Raw genomic sequence first — 16,509 nt, 5'->3', positions numbered from 1 at the left:
CATTTAAGCCGTAATGGAACTTCAGTTTTATAATATGTATGAATTGAAATGGGCTGGGTAGGTAGATTGGGTATTCTGTTGCCAGTTTCTTGTGGGACCTTGCTAAGAAGTCAGTCGACTTCAGTGTATTACAGGTACTGTGTTTGTCTTGCCTTGCAATGGCTGTGAATTATGATTCTGAAAATGAAATGTGTGCTTCTTTTTTGTAGCTGGCTATAGACAGAGATGAGAATTGTGCTGAAAATTAGCCCAGATTTTTTCCTTTTGCTGTGGCCAGTTGTGGGAAGCCTGTGTGCTCCATGTTTTCAGGATTTCAGCTGTTGTGTCAACTAATCAACATACATTTTTGCTTGGTGCAAGTGGAAAAAGAATAATGCCATTTCAGCACAGCTGTAAACTATTTATAGTGTGGGATACCTTAAATTGTGCTGGCAGTGTAGAAGGAATGATGTACCCAATATGCTCATGTTCAGATGCCTAATTGGCGCTTGTTCTGTGTTAGAGGTGTGAGCAATTAATCATGTCTTTACACCAGGTACAAGGTAGAGATCAACTGAAATGAAGTCTTTCTTTCTCTTGCGTCTGTCTCTTTGGCCAGGACACACTAATTGAGTTTGATCCTTACCAGAGTGACATAATGACACTTGATAGGGCCTGCAACCCAGGGGTGGACAGGAGAGAAGGGATTGTGAAGGGGCTCACACTGCTGGCATTCAGTCTTGGTGATTCAACTTTAGGATTTTCCTGGATCTATTGTTGTCCTGAATTGTTTCGATTTCAACAGCTATAAGGAGGACTTTTTAGCTTCTTCGCCTATTATGGAAAGCAGTGACCCATCCTTTCTGAGTCTGACCTAAGGCCTGTCATTCATGGCTTCATATCCTCAAGGCTAGGTTAAAGCAATGAAGCAGCTCAGTCCCTGGTGAGGTTGAGTCATTGGGGAAAGAAAATTGTATTGTCAGTTTAGGTTTTTGCTCAATTTACAAAGCACTAAACAGTTTGGGCCTGTTAAGAATGCACTCAAAATTCTTTCTATCGGTGCACAAAGCTCAAATGATGAGGGTACACCAAGAGACATTCTTAGTTCTTGATATACAGCTCTGGAGCTTCCCCAGATTCACCAAAAACTGAACTGGTAGAGTATCTGCTGTGCATGTAAAAGGGTCACGTTTTAATCCTGGCATCTCCAGTTAAAAGGATCAAGTAGTAGGTGATATAAAAGACCTTTGCCTGAGACCCTGGAAAGTCGCTGCCAGTCAGAGGAAGAAGTGTGGATCTTGATAGACCAAGGAGCTGGATCACTATGAGGAAGCTTCTTGTTAGTTAATTGATTAATCATGTAGCTTTTTGCTTTTAATCAAACTACTAAAGTTGCATATGAGCAAAGCCTCACTTAGCATGTCTTGGACAAGATGAAGAAACTTTGACTTGGAGTGGCTTTCTATGGAAATAAGCACTTTGGAAGAATCACCTAAGCAAATGAACATTTTCCTTGTTATATTCAGCCAATTTTTAGCACACTAACAATGTTTGTTTGTTTTTCGTTTTGTCAGGACAAAGACCTAAAGCAGTATATGGATGACTGTGGGAACATTATGAGTATGCACAATGTAAAGGTGGGTCTTATTCCAACATATTCAACTGATAGTCAACATTTTTGCAGTGTGTGTGTGTGGTGTATTCCTGTTTGAATAACTTTCCTTTGAAGTGTTTAATTATTTAATGCAACTTAAAATTTCCCTAGAAGACTTTAGCGGTACTTTAGACATAACGAAAATTTGTTACTGCAAGTATTTTAAGTTATAGAAGAGCTTACCTTTGAATAGGCCGAGTATTTGACACTCGTAGCAAGCAAAGGATGCTGCATGGCTGATGAACTGATGAGGTCAATGTGGTAGACAATATAAGAATTCCAGCAGTTTTTATACCCAAATTGCTGTTAGCTGCCCAGAGGCAGGGAGCAGTATGATGAGAGCCGGTGTGATGTAGTGGTTAGCAAGTTGGACTAGGACAGATGCCCATTTGCCGTGCTGAGTGATTTTGGACTAGTTGTTCTCTCTCAAGCCTATGTCACAGGGTTGCTGCAAGCCTTTAGTTAGCATAAAATGGAAGGACTGATCTGCTTGAAAAAAAAGGCCAGTTAAAATGCACTAAATAAATCTTATAACGTCATCAAGTCCTTTCTTTCAGAAGTCCTTTTTCATTTTGCGTAACAATTCTCTTTAAAGTTGTTTAGTTTTTCTGATTTAGATCTAACATTCCTGCTCCTTGGCACGGAAGTAGGTAAGCAGGAGCCCCTCCTCATCTTTCTGGGGTGCACCATTTCAAACTGCGGGGAGCAGCAGAATCTTTTTCAAAATGTTCCACCACCTACAAAGGTCTCTCTCCCCCCACCAAGCATACTACTTTTCCCCCTGGAAGTTCTCTCTGTCTTTTTAAAAAAAATGTGAGCAAGCATTCTGATGTTCAGTCCCCTAAATGGTAAAGCCCAGCAATGAAATATCACAGAGGGCTTCTACTTGTCTGTTTTTAGTTCTTTTGCTGCCAGGAGGAAGCCGGAGACTGTGTTTAAATAGGAGCATCAGATAGGGGGGATCTTTGGAAGAGGTCAGGACATCTAGGAAGGTGGGGAGAAGAAGGCAATGCATTTGCTTTTCCTTGGGCTGAGAATCAGAGAGCAGCAGGGTGCGATCCTTACTTCTGAGCTCAGTGTGTCACCTCCTGATGGCAGGAAGGCCTAGAGGCCACCTAAGTACACAGGAGGCCAAAGGAATGCTTTGGGGTGGATCCTGTGGATCTCTTCTGTGACTTTCAGGATACAGACTCTATGACTGAGCTGTAAAATAACATCAGAATGACTCCCTTTTTTATCTTCCTCAATTTTGTATCTAAGTTAGGAGATGGTGTTTAAAGGTTTTTTTGGTTTATTTTATTTTGGAATGCAGGCAGTTATGAGTTCTGCCACTGCCCGACCTGGAGCAGTGGGATTCACCTATGTGTATGACAGTGTTGAGACAGTTAAGCTAATTCAGTTTTTTTTCTTAAGAAAGAATTCTTAAATAAAAGGGTATTATGGTAAAAAAAAATCTACCATTGTTACTTAAGAAGAAGAAGAATTGGTTTTTATATGCAGACTTTCTCACCCACTCAAGGCAGAATCAAATCAGCTTACAATCACCTTCCCTTCCCCACAACAGACACCCTGTGAGGTAGGTGGGGCTGAGAGAGCATGACTTGCCCAAGGTCACCCAGCTGGCTTTGTGTGTAGGAGTGGGGAAACGAATCCAGTTCACCAGATTAGCCTCTGCCACTCATGTGGAGGAGGTGGAATCAAACCCAGTTCTCCAGATCAGACTCCACCACTCCAAACCACTGCTCTTAACCACTACACCACGCTGGCTCTCTGACAATGGTGTATTGATTGGTTTATCAAGATGTAGCAAAGAACTAAACAAAAGTTAGACTTAAAAAAAAAATTACATATTTTTTTGCTTATGATACCTGGACCAAAATCTCTTCTAAGAACTCTTCTGAGTTCACGTCATGTTGGAAGAATAATTTTTTTCCAGTCTCTGTTTCCTGAGTGTTATAATGGATTTTGTGGCCTGTCTTACAGAGCAGTTATAAAGATCACAACAAAAGCATGTATGTGAAGCTCTTTGAAAAGATGCTGTTCAAATGCTAAATGTGGTGATTACTTCTAATGTCTTAACAGAGCTGCTGATGGGCAAGGTGCTGTGGCTACAGTGAGGGATGTGGGAAACGCAGATTCATGCTTGAAGCTGCTTGGGTGGTTTCGGTAAAGCCCTTTTGCTCAGGCTGATATAGTTCAACAGAGGTGTGAAATTAACACATGCTTGTGTCTCTGAGGTGATTAGAGCAAAGTGGGAAATCATATGTAGCAGATAGAATATTTTCTAAGAATGCTTTGCAAATAATTAATAGCTGCTGCTGTTTATTCAGAACGGGGGTTTTGCCTTTGTCTGATGTAAAGATACCCAGCTGAGATACAAGGAAAAGATCACCCACACAGAATATCCACAAATGCAACAAATGCAGACCTTATGGTTTGACATCTCCCAGGGCATGTAGGAATTGCTGCAAAAAGGCCGGTTTTGAAACAGCTTTCAAAATAGGTTGGCAAACCCTTGAGAGAAGCAACAAAAGCATTTTATTCCCAAGCAATTCTGTGGTTTAATTCAATGCAAAAGAAAAAAAGTGGCACCGTGCCAGGGCGTTTTGCGTGTTTGTTTCCCAGTGAGCTGGTGAATCGTAATAAGCTCCTTTCTTGATTATACCTGCTGTGTGAAGTTTTTTTTTTTTTTTTTTTTTTGTCTTTGAGCAGGTGGTTCTTCTTGCAGGGTAGTTAGCCAGACATATTTTTTAAAATCCACTGGGAAAAAAGGAATTTTCTGAATGGAAGTTTCATGACCGGAGGGGGCAAATGCAGGGTGGGGAAAATGACAAATGTGATTAAAGGTATATGTAGCTGCAAAGGTTCCGTTTGTTTCCTCTCTCATGTGGTTGGCTTAACCTGCAATCTGCTTTGCACTGCCTGGTGGGATATATAAGAAAGTGGCTGCATTTCAAATAGATGCGTGTAACTATGAGGAAGGGTAAGCAGAGGCAAGGCATGAAAATGCAGAAAGCAGAGAAAAGGGGCTTAATTCAAATTAATCACTTGATAAAGAGTAGGGTATCTGGTTCATGAGAATGGCTAGCTGCTTTAGTAGACTTTGCCTTTGTTTTCATTTACATATTTCTTTTAGAGCACAGGATAGGTTCATTAACATTTTTGAAAGTCAAATTGAGTAAATCTTCTTCTCTACCCCCTTTTTTCTTTGATAGTTATTTTTATACCAGATTCTGCGTGGTTTGGCATACTGTCACAGAAGGAAAGTGCTACATCGAGACTTAAAACCACAAAACCTGCTAATTAATGAAAGAGGAGAATTAAAGCTAGCAGACTTTGGTATGGAGCTGATGGTTTGTTTTACTGATTCACTTGTAAACAAAAATCTTGAATGTAAATTTCATTAGGTGTTAGGAATAACTGTAAGTATAACAACCACATTTCCACAACACACAGGGTTGGACATCTTTAGTTTGGATTGAATAGATAGCTTTCAAGGATTTGGTCAAACAGGCTAGGGGATTTCAGAACTCTCTTGTTCAGAGGTTGTGGATGGGTAGCTCATGGTCTGCACAGATCCCAAAGACCAGTAGTTTAAGAGCCTTGTGGAAGACAGATAGTGTTGCCACTCTGTGTGAGTTATGATGAGTATCCAGAATTCACAGAAACAGTAGAAATTTCTTCTTTTAGCTATAGACAAAAGACTGTCTCAGTGAATGTGCAAATTTCAACAACAAAAAATTGGCTCAGTTCTAAGGTATATATTTTGTGTATTTGCTGTCAGCTCCTTCCTCTGTAATGATGAGGAAGTGAGCAATCCTGATAAGCGCCCTTTGTGACATTTTCCCTTTCCGCTCTTTCAGTGCTCCAGTCCCTCTGCTTAATAGTACTCAATTACCTTTGTCAAAAAGCATTTGTATAATGCTCTTTCCATTTGTGTTCTATATTAAATTGTTCTTCCTGCCCATATCTGTCACGTCCATATATTTTGCAACACACTTGAAATGCTTGTTAAAACCAATAATTTTTAGGCACTGACAAGGAACAAGCTTTTGAAGAAAAGTACAAAAATAAGAAAGAAGAGAGGGGAAACTGAGAGAAAAAGGTGGATAAAGGAAAGTGTTATGACTTCCCAATGGCTAGTTGGCCCTTTCCTGAACCAGAGCTGTGGTGATTTCAAAGGCTGTACTAGTGAGAACTTCTGGCAGACGGCTCCACCTTCTCCCTTGTCTGCCACTCTTTCCAGCCTCACCTCAGAAAAATAACTGTTTGCTCTTTCATTGTGTGAGAATGCAGAGGTTCTTCATAGTAACTCTTGCTGCACGTGCCCCATGAAGGTAGTATGGGGAGCGCCTTATGCTGCTCTATTATTAAGCAGTTCTCTGGAGAGCTTAGCATAGGCTCTTTCTTACCAGCCGGACTGCTGCTTGTGTGGGAAACATGCTTCCAGCTGAAGGATCTTTAAGTCTTTAAAACAGGAACAGACTTGTCTTTTTAAGCGAGCACACAGTATAGATAAATGATTTTTCTGCCAAGAGTGACAGCTGCCAAATAGTAGCCCAGTTGCAGTGAAGAACAAAGAAGCCTGAGGAGGAGTAGGTACTCCAAGATGGGTAATGATGAGCCTTGATAATCTTTGTGGTCCATCATCTGTTTTAATATATCTTAGTGTGAGGCAGCTCTTAGCTGGGAATATGCATGCCCCAATGGCATTAGAAAGGAATGGATGTGCTCTATAGTGGTCCGTGTGGCTCAGTAATATGGCCTTCCTCTCTCTGCTCCCACTGCACTCTTGGTGACTTTGTATGGGTTGTATATGCATATTGGGCCTTCTGAGTGACATATGATTAACTTGATGCTGAAGTGAAGCATAATGTAGTGGAGAATGTCTCCAGCTTTGTGCTCTTCATTCTCATTCAGAGCATTAAACTCTAGAAAGTGTTGGCCTTTCAAAATCAGATGCAAGAACTTGCTCTGTAAGATCCAGCATTACATTTTTGTAAAAACTCAGTAGTACCTTTCGAACCATATGGAATTTCTGTAGAGACTGAAACAAAAGCAAGTGTGCATGTGCATCTATCAGCAGATCGACCAAAAATTCATACTATTTTGTTTTTAAAGGTTTGGCTAGAGCAAAGTCTGTCCCTACAAAGACCTACTCCAATGAGGTTGTCACATTATGGTATAGACCTCCGGATGTTCTCCTAGGATCTTCCGAATATTCAACACAAATTGATATGTGGTATGTCTTTCTGCATTATTCATCTATTTTTGTTTTCAGTTAAATTATGTATACTATGTATTTTTTAATCTTTTAAACTAGAATTATGTGATCGTCATAAAAACATTTAAAATCATAAATGGAGAAGGAAAGGATGCTATTTTAATCCTCTTGAGCTTAGTTGTAGGAAGTACTTGAACAATTTGTACTTTAAATGGATAAATATGTTCCCTGCAGTTCTTTGTAGATCCCACTGTTTGAGAGATCCAGTTTATATTGGAGCTTGTTACTTCATTCTTAACAGCATTAGCAAGAAGTGCAAATTGTCACCATCATGAGCTACTGTATATTTAAAGTAGAAATGTGTAGAGGTTTTTCCCCCACTCTCATTTTTACTTTTTGTCTCTAAAGGGGAGTTGGATGCATATTTTTTGAAATGGCATCTGGAAGACCTCTCTTTCCTGGGTCAACTGTTGAAGACGAATTGCACTTAATTTTCAGACTTCTAGGTAAATAAATTATGCTTAGCACTAACTTTACAACTGTGGCTTTACCTTGTTCTTTTTAAAAGTATGAAAGTGTGTCCTGCTGTAATTACAGTATGCATCAGGTCATAAAAGGGGTTGTACTTCTGTTGTTGAACTGGTGATTATAAAGAATGGTTACTTTATAAATTGACAAAAATTAATCTGTAATTTGCAGACCCAAGTGTAACTGTTTACTTGCCTCTTCTTCAGAGGGCTTTGGATTCAAGTACTGTGTGATTTTGATGCTTGTATCTAGTTTGTCCTCCTTTGTATGGACATCATTTGTTTAATCTTTCAACTCAGGAACTCCATCACAGGAAACATGGCCAGGTATTACGTCCAGTGATGAGTTTAGGAACTACAACTTCCCCAAATACAAGCCACAGCCTTTAATCAACCATGCTCCAAGGTACTGGAAGATACATCTTTAGTTTTCTGCTGTTGTCATAACTATTTGTGACTATGACCACAGGTCATATGAATGGATTTAGCTATGTATAACAAAGTACATCCCAATTAGTATGTCAGTCATCTTTAGACTAACTTTAGCACTTCTGTATTCTTGTTTTACACTAAACTGGGAGATGCAGCAACAGAAGGTAGTACATTCATGCTTCATGTTCCTAACAAATTTGGTGCCTCGAAATGTCATTTAAAATGGGGCATAGGTTCCCCCCTCCCCCAGGAATTTGAATATATCAGCTCTACAGGATGTCTTTTCACAATCGGCTTTTAACCAGAATGTACAAGCCTTGTTTGTATTTTGCATTTTCACATATTTCTTGTGTCATTTGACTCATCATACTAGCCTTATGCAGGCAAATAGAGGCACTCACATAGGCAAAGAGTTAAAGAACAGGCCAGGCAGGCCTTTTGCTGCAGCTGCCGGTGGAAGGAATTTTGGCTGCGTGGCGCGCCTTGATAGAGATGAAGCCTAGGCATGTGCACGTCTGTCTTTTAGACCCATGACCTTATCAGCAGAGTTTCTCACTCAGGGAGCTCTGTTTTTTTGTAAATACATAGTTAGAAAAATTACTTCCACCCAGTAATAAAGTGTGTTGAAATTTTGGAATATTTTTGGAGGGAGTTGCCCAATCATTTGATTTTAATTTGAAAGCAAGCGTGATGAATAAGTAATAGTTATCTGTGCATAAACATTGAACACTTAACTAACATATTTTGCTTTGTTTTTGTGCTGTTTTTAGGCTAGACTCAGAAGGAATTGAATTAATAATAAAGTTTCTTCAAGTAAGCAACTATTTGTTCTACTCTTCATGCATGTATGTTGAGCTTTTCAGGTGGATAGTGGATTGTTGAATGTTTTGCTTGATAGAGGTGACTATAAAACTAACGGTTGTGCATGTAAATGCATGAGCTGAGAGATTGCCCATCACTCTTGCATGTAGTGGCCAGCTTAGTTTTCCCTCCATTTTTTCACTAATATATAATAAAATCCTGTAATCTTCCTGAACTCATAAATGACTAATTAAGGAGGTTTGTATTTGTGTTTATATGTTGGATATCCATGGGAATTCTGCACATACTGTTGTAGGGAAAAACCCTGAGAATATAAGGGCAGTGGCTAGTGCAGATATTGGGAGCTTCATGAGAAGACAGAGGATGGAGCTAAAGCTGTGCAGTCCTCTGTGACTACTAACCTCTTGTCCCTACAGCCTACCACCCATAGGCAACATTCCTCAATTTTGGCTCCTGACGAACCACCCCCTCATTTGCCCCCTCCACACACCTCAAAACCTTAGGTGCTATAATGAATTATTGATTCTGCTTCAAAGCAATTAAATGCAAATTTGGTTAACTTGCATAATCATAAGCAAATTATTTTATGTCCTTGGGACAGAATGTGGGAGGGAGGCAGGTTTAGGCACAGAACATATACAGTCTTGCTTTACGGAAGAAGAAAAATTGAGTGCTCTCATCAAAATGAGCTTGGTAGAATGCACATTAGCTTCACTTAGGTTAATTTACCCAATTAGCATGTCTTGGGAAAATAATCTTGAATGTTCAGAATTTTGAAGGTAATGCAATGAGTAATGCAGTTCCAGGTGATACATATGCAGAGCAGTGAAGTACTGGTAGGAGAATTGTTATGTGAGGCTGAGAGCAACTGAGGCCATGCTAATCCAAAAAGTTGGATTCTACGAATGCCCCTGATACTGAATGGGTTTTCCTGCTGTCCAACGTATGGCGGTAGCTTTACTGTTGATGTATAGTGTGCTTTAGGGTAGATTTTACTCCCAGCTATAATAACTAGGCCCTGACTGGGATAGCCCAGGCTAGCCTGATCTCATCAGATCTCAGAAGCTAAGCCGGGTCAACCCTGGCAAGTCTTTGGATGGGAGACCTCCAAGGAATACCAGGGTCGTGGCGCAGTGGCAGGCAATGGCAAACCACCTCCAACAGTCTCTTGCCTTGAAAACTTCTCGGTGTTGCCATAAGTCAGATGTAACTTGATGGCAAAAATAATAATAAGTAGTCCTCCATTTATTCATCTTGGATATTGAGGTAAGAAGGGGTGTAAAAATTCTTGAAACAACCTCAGTGCATCAACAATAAGTTTGCAAGAAAAGATGAAAGGTGGAGAAATTAAAGATGACCCGGTAGAAATAGACTGAGTCAAGAGGTCCTGACAACCATACACATTTTTGGTGCTTGCAGGCAACCGTAGGCCAATGATATTCACTCAGTGGCTCAGGAGACACATGTGGCTCTTTATGTCATTTCTGGCTGTTCTGAGCACTGTTGCCCATCGTGGCACCTGCACCCTCTTTCAGAAAAGTGAGCAAGGCTCTTACCCAGCGGGGCTTGTGGTTGGTGGTTGGCTGCCATATTGAAACAACTGTCATCAGAGGAACAAGTAAGCTGTGAGGAACAAGTAAGCTCCCTGTGTGCAGGCCTCATGCCAGGGATGGAAGTAAATGTTGCTCTTTTGATTGATGGTAACTGTGAACGTGGCTCCCTGCGGACAGTGTACCTGTAATACATGTAGGCCATGTGATGTCCCTAAAACCTGGGTGTCATTTAGCTATTTTTTAAATTGACCCACTTCTCTTAACATTCAAAGAAGCTTACAAAAAACAATAGAATCCATTAAAACGACCATAATTGAACAAAAGAGCCCAGAGCAATTCCGAATATCCTTACTGCCAAACAGACAAGCCCATACATAACATTACTGAATTCCATTTGGGATTCAGCCAGATAAAGCTCACTGCTTTGCAAACTTTGTGAAAGCCCTCTGAAGAGTATGCTGAATGTACTTCTTCAGGCAGCTTGTCCCATAAGCTGAAGGGGAATCGCTGAGAATGCCTTACAGAGGATGAACACCCCTCCCAACAGGAAGGCAATTCCAACGAAAGATGTAAGGGCGAGTGAAGTTGGCATATAGTGAAAGGTATTCCAGTGCATTTCAAGAACTTTATATTTAGGCAGCAAAATACTTGACTTGTACAAAGTCTTGTGCCTTTTGGGCATCATGTCATGTTGAAAGTTACATTCAAGAGGGGTATAAAATAGAAGGCAACATTTTCATCCATCTCCTCGCAAGCAAGGTTCTTTACCAGCCGGAAGCCCCAGCATCATCAAAGCCAGAAATGCTAGGAATTGAATTTAAGGTCTGATTCATGTAAAGAATGCACTTGGCTGAGTATGGTGAAAATATTTGACATGTTTCCCCCCCCCCTTGGTTTAACAGTACGAATCAAGGAAAAGAATTTCAGCAGAGGAGGCTATGAAGCATGCGTATTTTAGAAGCCTTGGAACAAGGATACATTCTCTACCAGAAAGTAAGCATTCCCCTGTGTCAGACAGCATTCGTTGGGCATGGGATTGAGTGTGGTGGTGTCCTGCCTCACTTGAGTGGAGTGTTCCTTCCGATTACTTCCTAAACTCCATAATGTTCCTACAAGTCTGGTGGGAGGTGAATTAACGGCTTTTGGCCCCTCACCGGAATCCAGGAGGGAATTTTCTCCCACATTTGGATCCTGCCTTTGCCAGAGTCAGCCAGATGCGCAGTCTTAGGCAATTGGCTCTTTTTTTCCTTCCGGATTGGGGCAGATGGTACTCCTTTTCTCCTCTTCTTTCTTAATTTGTAATTGGTTCAGTAGTATGATGCCTACCCTGATTTTCCTTCCTCTGCATTTGCCTCTCTCTCTAGCAGCAGCTTTTTTTTTTTTTGCAGCTTTTCAGTCCAGTGCACATTTCTAGATGCAGCCATGTGACACTTCTGCTATTAGAGAGCTCTGACTCTCTGAGTCGCAGTTGCCTTGCTGCACCTGGGAATGTTTGGCATTTGACAGCATCACAAGTCGTCTTGCTTTCTTGACCATCAGAAAACCAGGCATTCCACTATGCTGCATTATAGAAAGGCTGCTGGAGCAGAGCCACAGCTTACTGGGAATGGGCCTGATGCAGGGGGAGTAGATGTCAGGCATGTGCCACTCTACATGTTGCTAGAACCCTGTGGCATGTTAAATTTGGAAAGCAAAGATTAAGTAGTATTGAAAGCATCATAAACATGTAACTATATATTGCAGATTGTAGTGGGGGTTTGGTTTTTTTCTTCTGGTTTTTTGCCTTGTTCTAGATGGCCTAGGCTAGCCCGATCTCATCAGATCTCAGAAGCTAAGCAGGGTCGGCCCTGGTTAGTACTTGGTTGAGAGATCATCAGGAAATACCAGAGTCACTACATAGGCAGGCAAACGGCAAACGACCTCTGAGCATCTCTTGCCTTGAAAACCCTTCAGGGTCGCCATAAGTCAGCTGTGACTTGATGTCACTTTCCAACATCTCCGGTGGATTTAAAAAAAAAAGCATTTGTTGAAAAATAGGCATTCCAGAGCTAGTCTTGAAAATGATCTGGGGGGAAGGGGGGCAGAAGTACCTAATGAGATTCTCATGTCCCGATTATGTGCAAGCTGTGATTCAGCAACTTCTTCTACTCTCAGGACTATTCTCTGCCAATCTACAGTATTCAGCTGGGGGCTCTGGAAGTCACTTTCTTTCAGGGTGTCCCAGAACTGGTGACAATGCAGTTCCTAATCGGAGAAGAGCCAGTGGCTGTGTGCCGATATCATGCCGGACAGCTAGTTGTCATGCTGTATGATGCCTTCACTCCTCTTGCTCTCAGGAGTGGGCAACTGACAGCTTCCTGGTTTGTAAAGCCTTGAATCAAGCACCATATTCACCATGATAATCCAACTGAAGGCATTTAGGTGGACTGGGAGTTAACATCTTTCACTTGGGAACTGCACTCTATGGGCCCTCATTCATTCTGTTGTTCAGAATCACCTCCTTTGCTTAGGAGGGAGATCATCCTTTAGGGGGGTTATTTGCCCCATTTTGGACATGTACAGGGCCATTTCAGCTCAGGAAAACAGCACCAGGGAAGGGGAGGAGCCCCTTCCCCCCCCCATGCTTCTGAACCAAATCAGGCCTGTCTGTGTGGCTGCCAGGAAAAGAAGTCAGACTTGTCTCATTACAAAACATGACGTGCAGTTTGGCCCTATGAGTGGCCTCACCCAGTGAGAAAAGTGTATGAGAGAAATCCAGCCCCTGGACTCACTTGCAACCTTTTTGCACTTGTAGGGTAAAAAGTGTTTTATGTCAGCATACAGAGGCATGGTCTGTTGGATCGGGTCTGGAGCTGGTTCCTTCCTCTTTTCTTCTCCCAGCACAAAATTGCAATTACCCATCACAGTGCACACAATCCACTCTTAAATTACAAGAGCTCTTTATATTCTTAGGTGATAGACTGTGTTGCAAGTTAATAGTTACTGCTCTAACCATAAAACCTTCCAAGGTTTAGAATTTGATTTATTGAAAGCATCAACTGCAGTCTGTTTTGCATCTTTTAAAAGGAGAGGGCTATAAATTTGAGATGTTGAAGTTGGAATGTTTTTGTATTTAAATTTTGAAGGCTGGTGGTTGAAACTGGGCTCAAATGCAGTCCAGCTTGGTCTTGGGTATTGCTCATATCATTTAACTGCAGGTTTAGGTACAAACCTTCTCGTATTGTTTCAGGTGTGTCAATATTCACTCTGAAAGAGATTCAACTGCAGAAAGACCCTGGCTTTCGAAATTCCACCTATCCAGAGACAGGTATGTAAGCTTCTAAGACTGCCCCTTCTTTCAGGCTTGTACTAGTTGAAGGGTTGAACTGCTAACACCTGGCAAGTGTATACTTGGAATTACTTAGATTCCTCAAACATGTTTTTTAAGCAGTTTGCAAGGGTATTTTTGCTTGAAGGGAAACCAGGGATTAGGCTGAAGAAAACCTATCCAGCTGAGCCGCTTGGCTTGGCTGCATGACACACTGGGTCACAGGGTGCATTCCCTCAGATTGGTAGACAAGTGCCGCATACTGTAGCAGCATAGTTCACTATCCCTGTCTGTTGTGATGCATGCACAAGCAAGGACTCTGTCTTATGATGTTCCTTAACAAAACTCATCATTTCCTTTTTTTTAGGACACGGGAAGAACAGAAGGCAAAGCATGCTTTTCTGAGGCGGGCAGTGCAGTTTCAAGCCCAGGGCTGTCTTACCTCCAGCAGGGACTCCAGTCTGAAGGCAGTTCTTCTCTTGGTAGACTTGAAATCTGTGTGTCTACACTGTCCTCCTCATAGTGCAGTCTTTTTATTTCAGACCTGCTGGTTTAACGTTTTTTATATTTGTTGTCACAGTGTGACAAATTTTTGTACAGTCGGTTTTAAGGTCTCCTCTGCCATTAGAGCCAGTAGGTTACAGCTGTTAATGTAATAGTAGCTGCCATTTTTGTGCAGGACTGAGAAACACAGCACATTATTTATTGCGGAATCATTGCTGCTAAATAACTACTGTCTGTATAGTTAACTAACAGTTGAAATGCCCACAGAAGTTGCAATGGCTTTATATAATCTGTGAATGCATCAGTTTCTCTTCATGAACGATTGCTACGGTTTTCTCTCTCTCTCTCTCTCTCTCTCTTTTTTTTTCCCTTTGCAATGTCTCCTGGAATGTAAACATAGCTTTTTCTGACAGTCTTTTTTAACACTCTTAAATTAATGGCCCTAAACTTCTTATTTTACATTTGATGTCAAATAACTGAAAAACTGCAGACTTCATTTTAAAAGTACTTAGTACAGAGATTGATTTGAATGAGTGAGAAATAGTTGCTTTGTTACATGCTGTTGGGCTTCATGTCTCTTAAGTGAAGATTGGCTTATGAATTTGATCAGGCTTGGCTCTTGTGGAAGAAATGTGTACATGTGACTCGGGATGCAGTTGCCTTCCCTTCCTTTTTCTAAACTGTATAGTTTTTTAAAAAAATTCTATACATTATCTGCTGCATTGTTTTGGAAACCCTTGGCATTCTTTTTGATGTCTGACTGAAAACCAGCGTTTGGGAGCCAGACTTCTTAGTCTCGTCGTGATCCTTCTCCTCCTAACCCTAACGCGGTGCTTTCATAGCTGTTCTGTGACTACGTATTCACTGGAAATCCACTGGAAGACTACAATTCCATACTAGAAAAGATATCACTCTGTACTGCAGACTTTGTGAAGCATGAGAACTTAGAGGGAGAACTTATAGATATTATCTGTTTATTGGAGCTAGTCCATGTTACTACTAAGCTTATGCATCTCAGTGAGTATCATAAGTACCCTTATGGTGATAGTAACAGTATTTTTAAGCATTTGTGTTCACCTTCCTGAACCTATTTGTTTAGTGCATCTTCAAAAGACTGTAAATTTTTATTGGTATATTTTGAAATGGTTATGTAAATCTTTGGCTGGTATATCATGAAAATAGTCATAGATAACTTAATTTTTTCCTGATGTTCACTGTAAAATATTCAGGGGTCCTACCATTTCTGTTCAGGAAATCTTGTAGTTTTTATTATTGTTATTTAACAGTATTAAGTGAAACAAATTGTATGTTTCATTTTAACTTTATTTGTGAATAGTGATTGTGGCATGTTTGGAGATGTTTTATTAATATTTCATGATCCTAGGAAATTGAATTTGGGAACATTTTTTTATTTTCTGCAAAGACACAATTTCACACCTAATGGTGACTTCTTGGACCACTGCTGGTTTTACGTTAAAAGGAGCCCTGTAGAGCTAACAGACTGCTGTTGTTTCCAACTGATGGACCTGTATTAATATTGTACTTCTGAAAGTATAAATATTATATGGAAATCCTTATCTGTGTTTGGATGTTTTATGATGAACAAACCTTCTGTTGAATTGTAGAATTTTGAACCAGTGACCAAAGTCTCTGTGCAGGTACCTGGTTTGCCCATGTGGCACAGCAGGCTCTGAAGGTGGCTGCGTCTGGGGCAGATGCCTGCCAAACATGCATTACTGCATTCCAATCCCTCACGGAAGGAGTCATAGCCTTTTGCTGCACTTACAGTTCCCAGGATCAAGGGAGACGCTTGTCGGTAACAAGAGGCTTCATTTTAAAACAAGGTTTAATTCACTGTAATCCATGCCCCGAAATGCCTTGCTCTCTTCCTTTTCCCTTATTTATTTTTTACTGAACGTCTAGCCGAAAGTTCCTGGTACCTCAAAAGCTTGCTCAGTACTACTTTGTGACATTTGCATTGGTCCAAATAAAGGTATTCTGCTACTCTTGCCTTCAACATAGCATGTTACGTGTCTTGTTATTTTATACCAGTAATAACAGAGTGTATTTCATCTTTTTAGCATACAAAACAGGTGGTTCAATGTCTAGTTACCAAGAGCCAAATTTTGTGCAGGGACAAAAAAGCCACAAGATGCAAAGGCAAGGTGGGCTAATTTCAGCACAGGCAAACTCATTGGAACTATGCCCCAAGCTGCCATTCATTTCAGTTACACTTCTATTAACAGATGTCAAACTACATCATGTACTTGAGTAAGCGTAAAAACATGATGCATGGACACATGAGCTGGAAAACACCCAAAATTCTGAAATTTGTCATTTTTCTTTCTGATTGTTTCTATTTTCATACTTAAGGGACTGAATATTTTTATAGTGAAAGCTGAGATTCTTTCTGTCGAGTGTATCATAGTAGTTGCCTATGACCCATTTCTCTGAGTACCTTCTGGAACACGACCACTCTTCCTGTTGACATCAGTAAGCATCCTGCA

At 40.8% G+C, this 16,509-nt stretch overlaps 1 protein-coding gene across 1 annotated transcript in view; it reads left to right on the top strand.

Annotated features, from left to right (window-relative positions):
* Nucleotides 1–14,335, top strand: part of CDK17 (cyclin dependent kinase 17) — a 61,375-nt gene extending 47,040 nt beyond the window's left edge. Inside the window, exons 8-16 of the mRNA XM_056846701.1 lie at nt 1,554–1,616; nt 4,849–4,972; nt 6,755–6,875; nt 7,266–7,363; nt 7,685–7,790; nt 8,587–8,629; nt 11,094–11,184; nt 13,421–13,498; nt 13,866–14,335. Of these exons, the coding sequence (XP_056702679.1) occupies nt 1,554–1,616; nt 4,849–4,972; nt 6,755–6,875; nt 7,266–7,363; nt 7,685–7,790; nt 8,587–8,629; nt 11,094–11,184; nt 13,421–13,498; nt 13,866–13,903 (762 nt within the window). The 3' untranslated portion in view covers nt 13,904–14,335. The remainder of the gene's footprint in view (nt 1–1,553; nt 1,617–4,848; nt 4,973–6,754; nt 6,876–7,265; nt 7,364–7,684; nt 7,791–8,586; nt 8,630–11,093; nt 11,185–13,420; nt 13,499–13,865) is intronic.
* The last annotated feature ends 2,174 nt before the right edge of the window (nt 14,336–16,509 follow it).

The sequence above is a fragment of the Euleptes europaea genome, chromosome 3 (genome assembly GCF_029931775.1).
Source record: "Euleptes europaea isolate rEulEur1 chromosome 3, rEulEur1.hap1, whole genome shotgun sequence".
Lineage (NCBI taxonomy): Eukaryota > Metazoa > Chordata > Lepidosauria > Squamata > Sphaerodactylidae > Euleptes > Euleptes europaea.
This window is presented reverse-complemented; position numbering and strand designations above follow the sequence as displayed.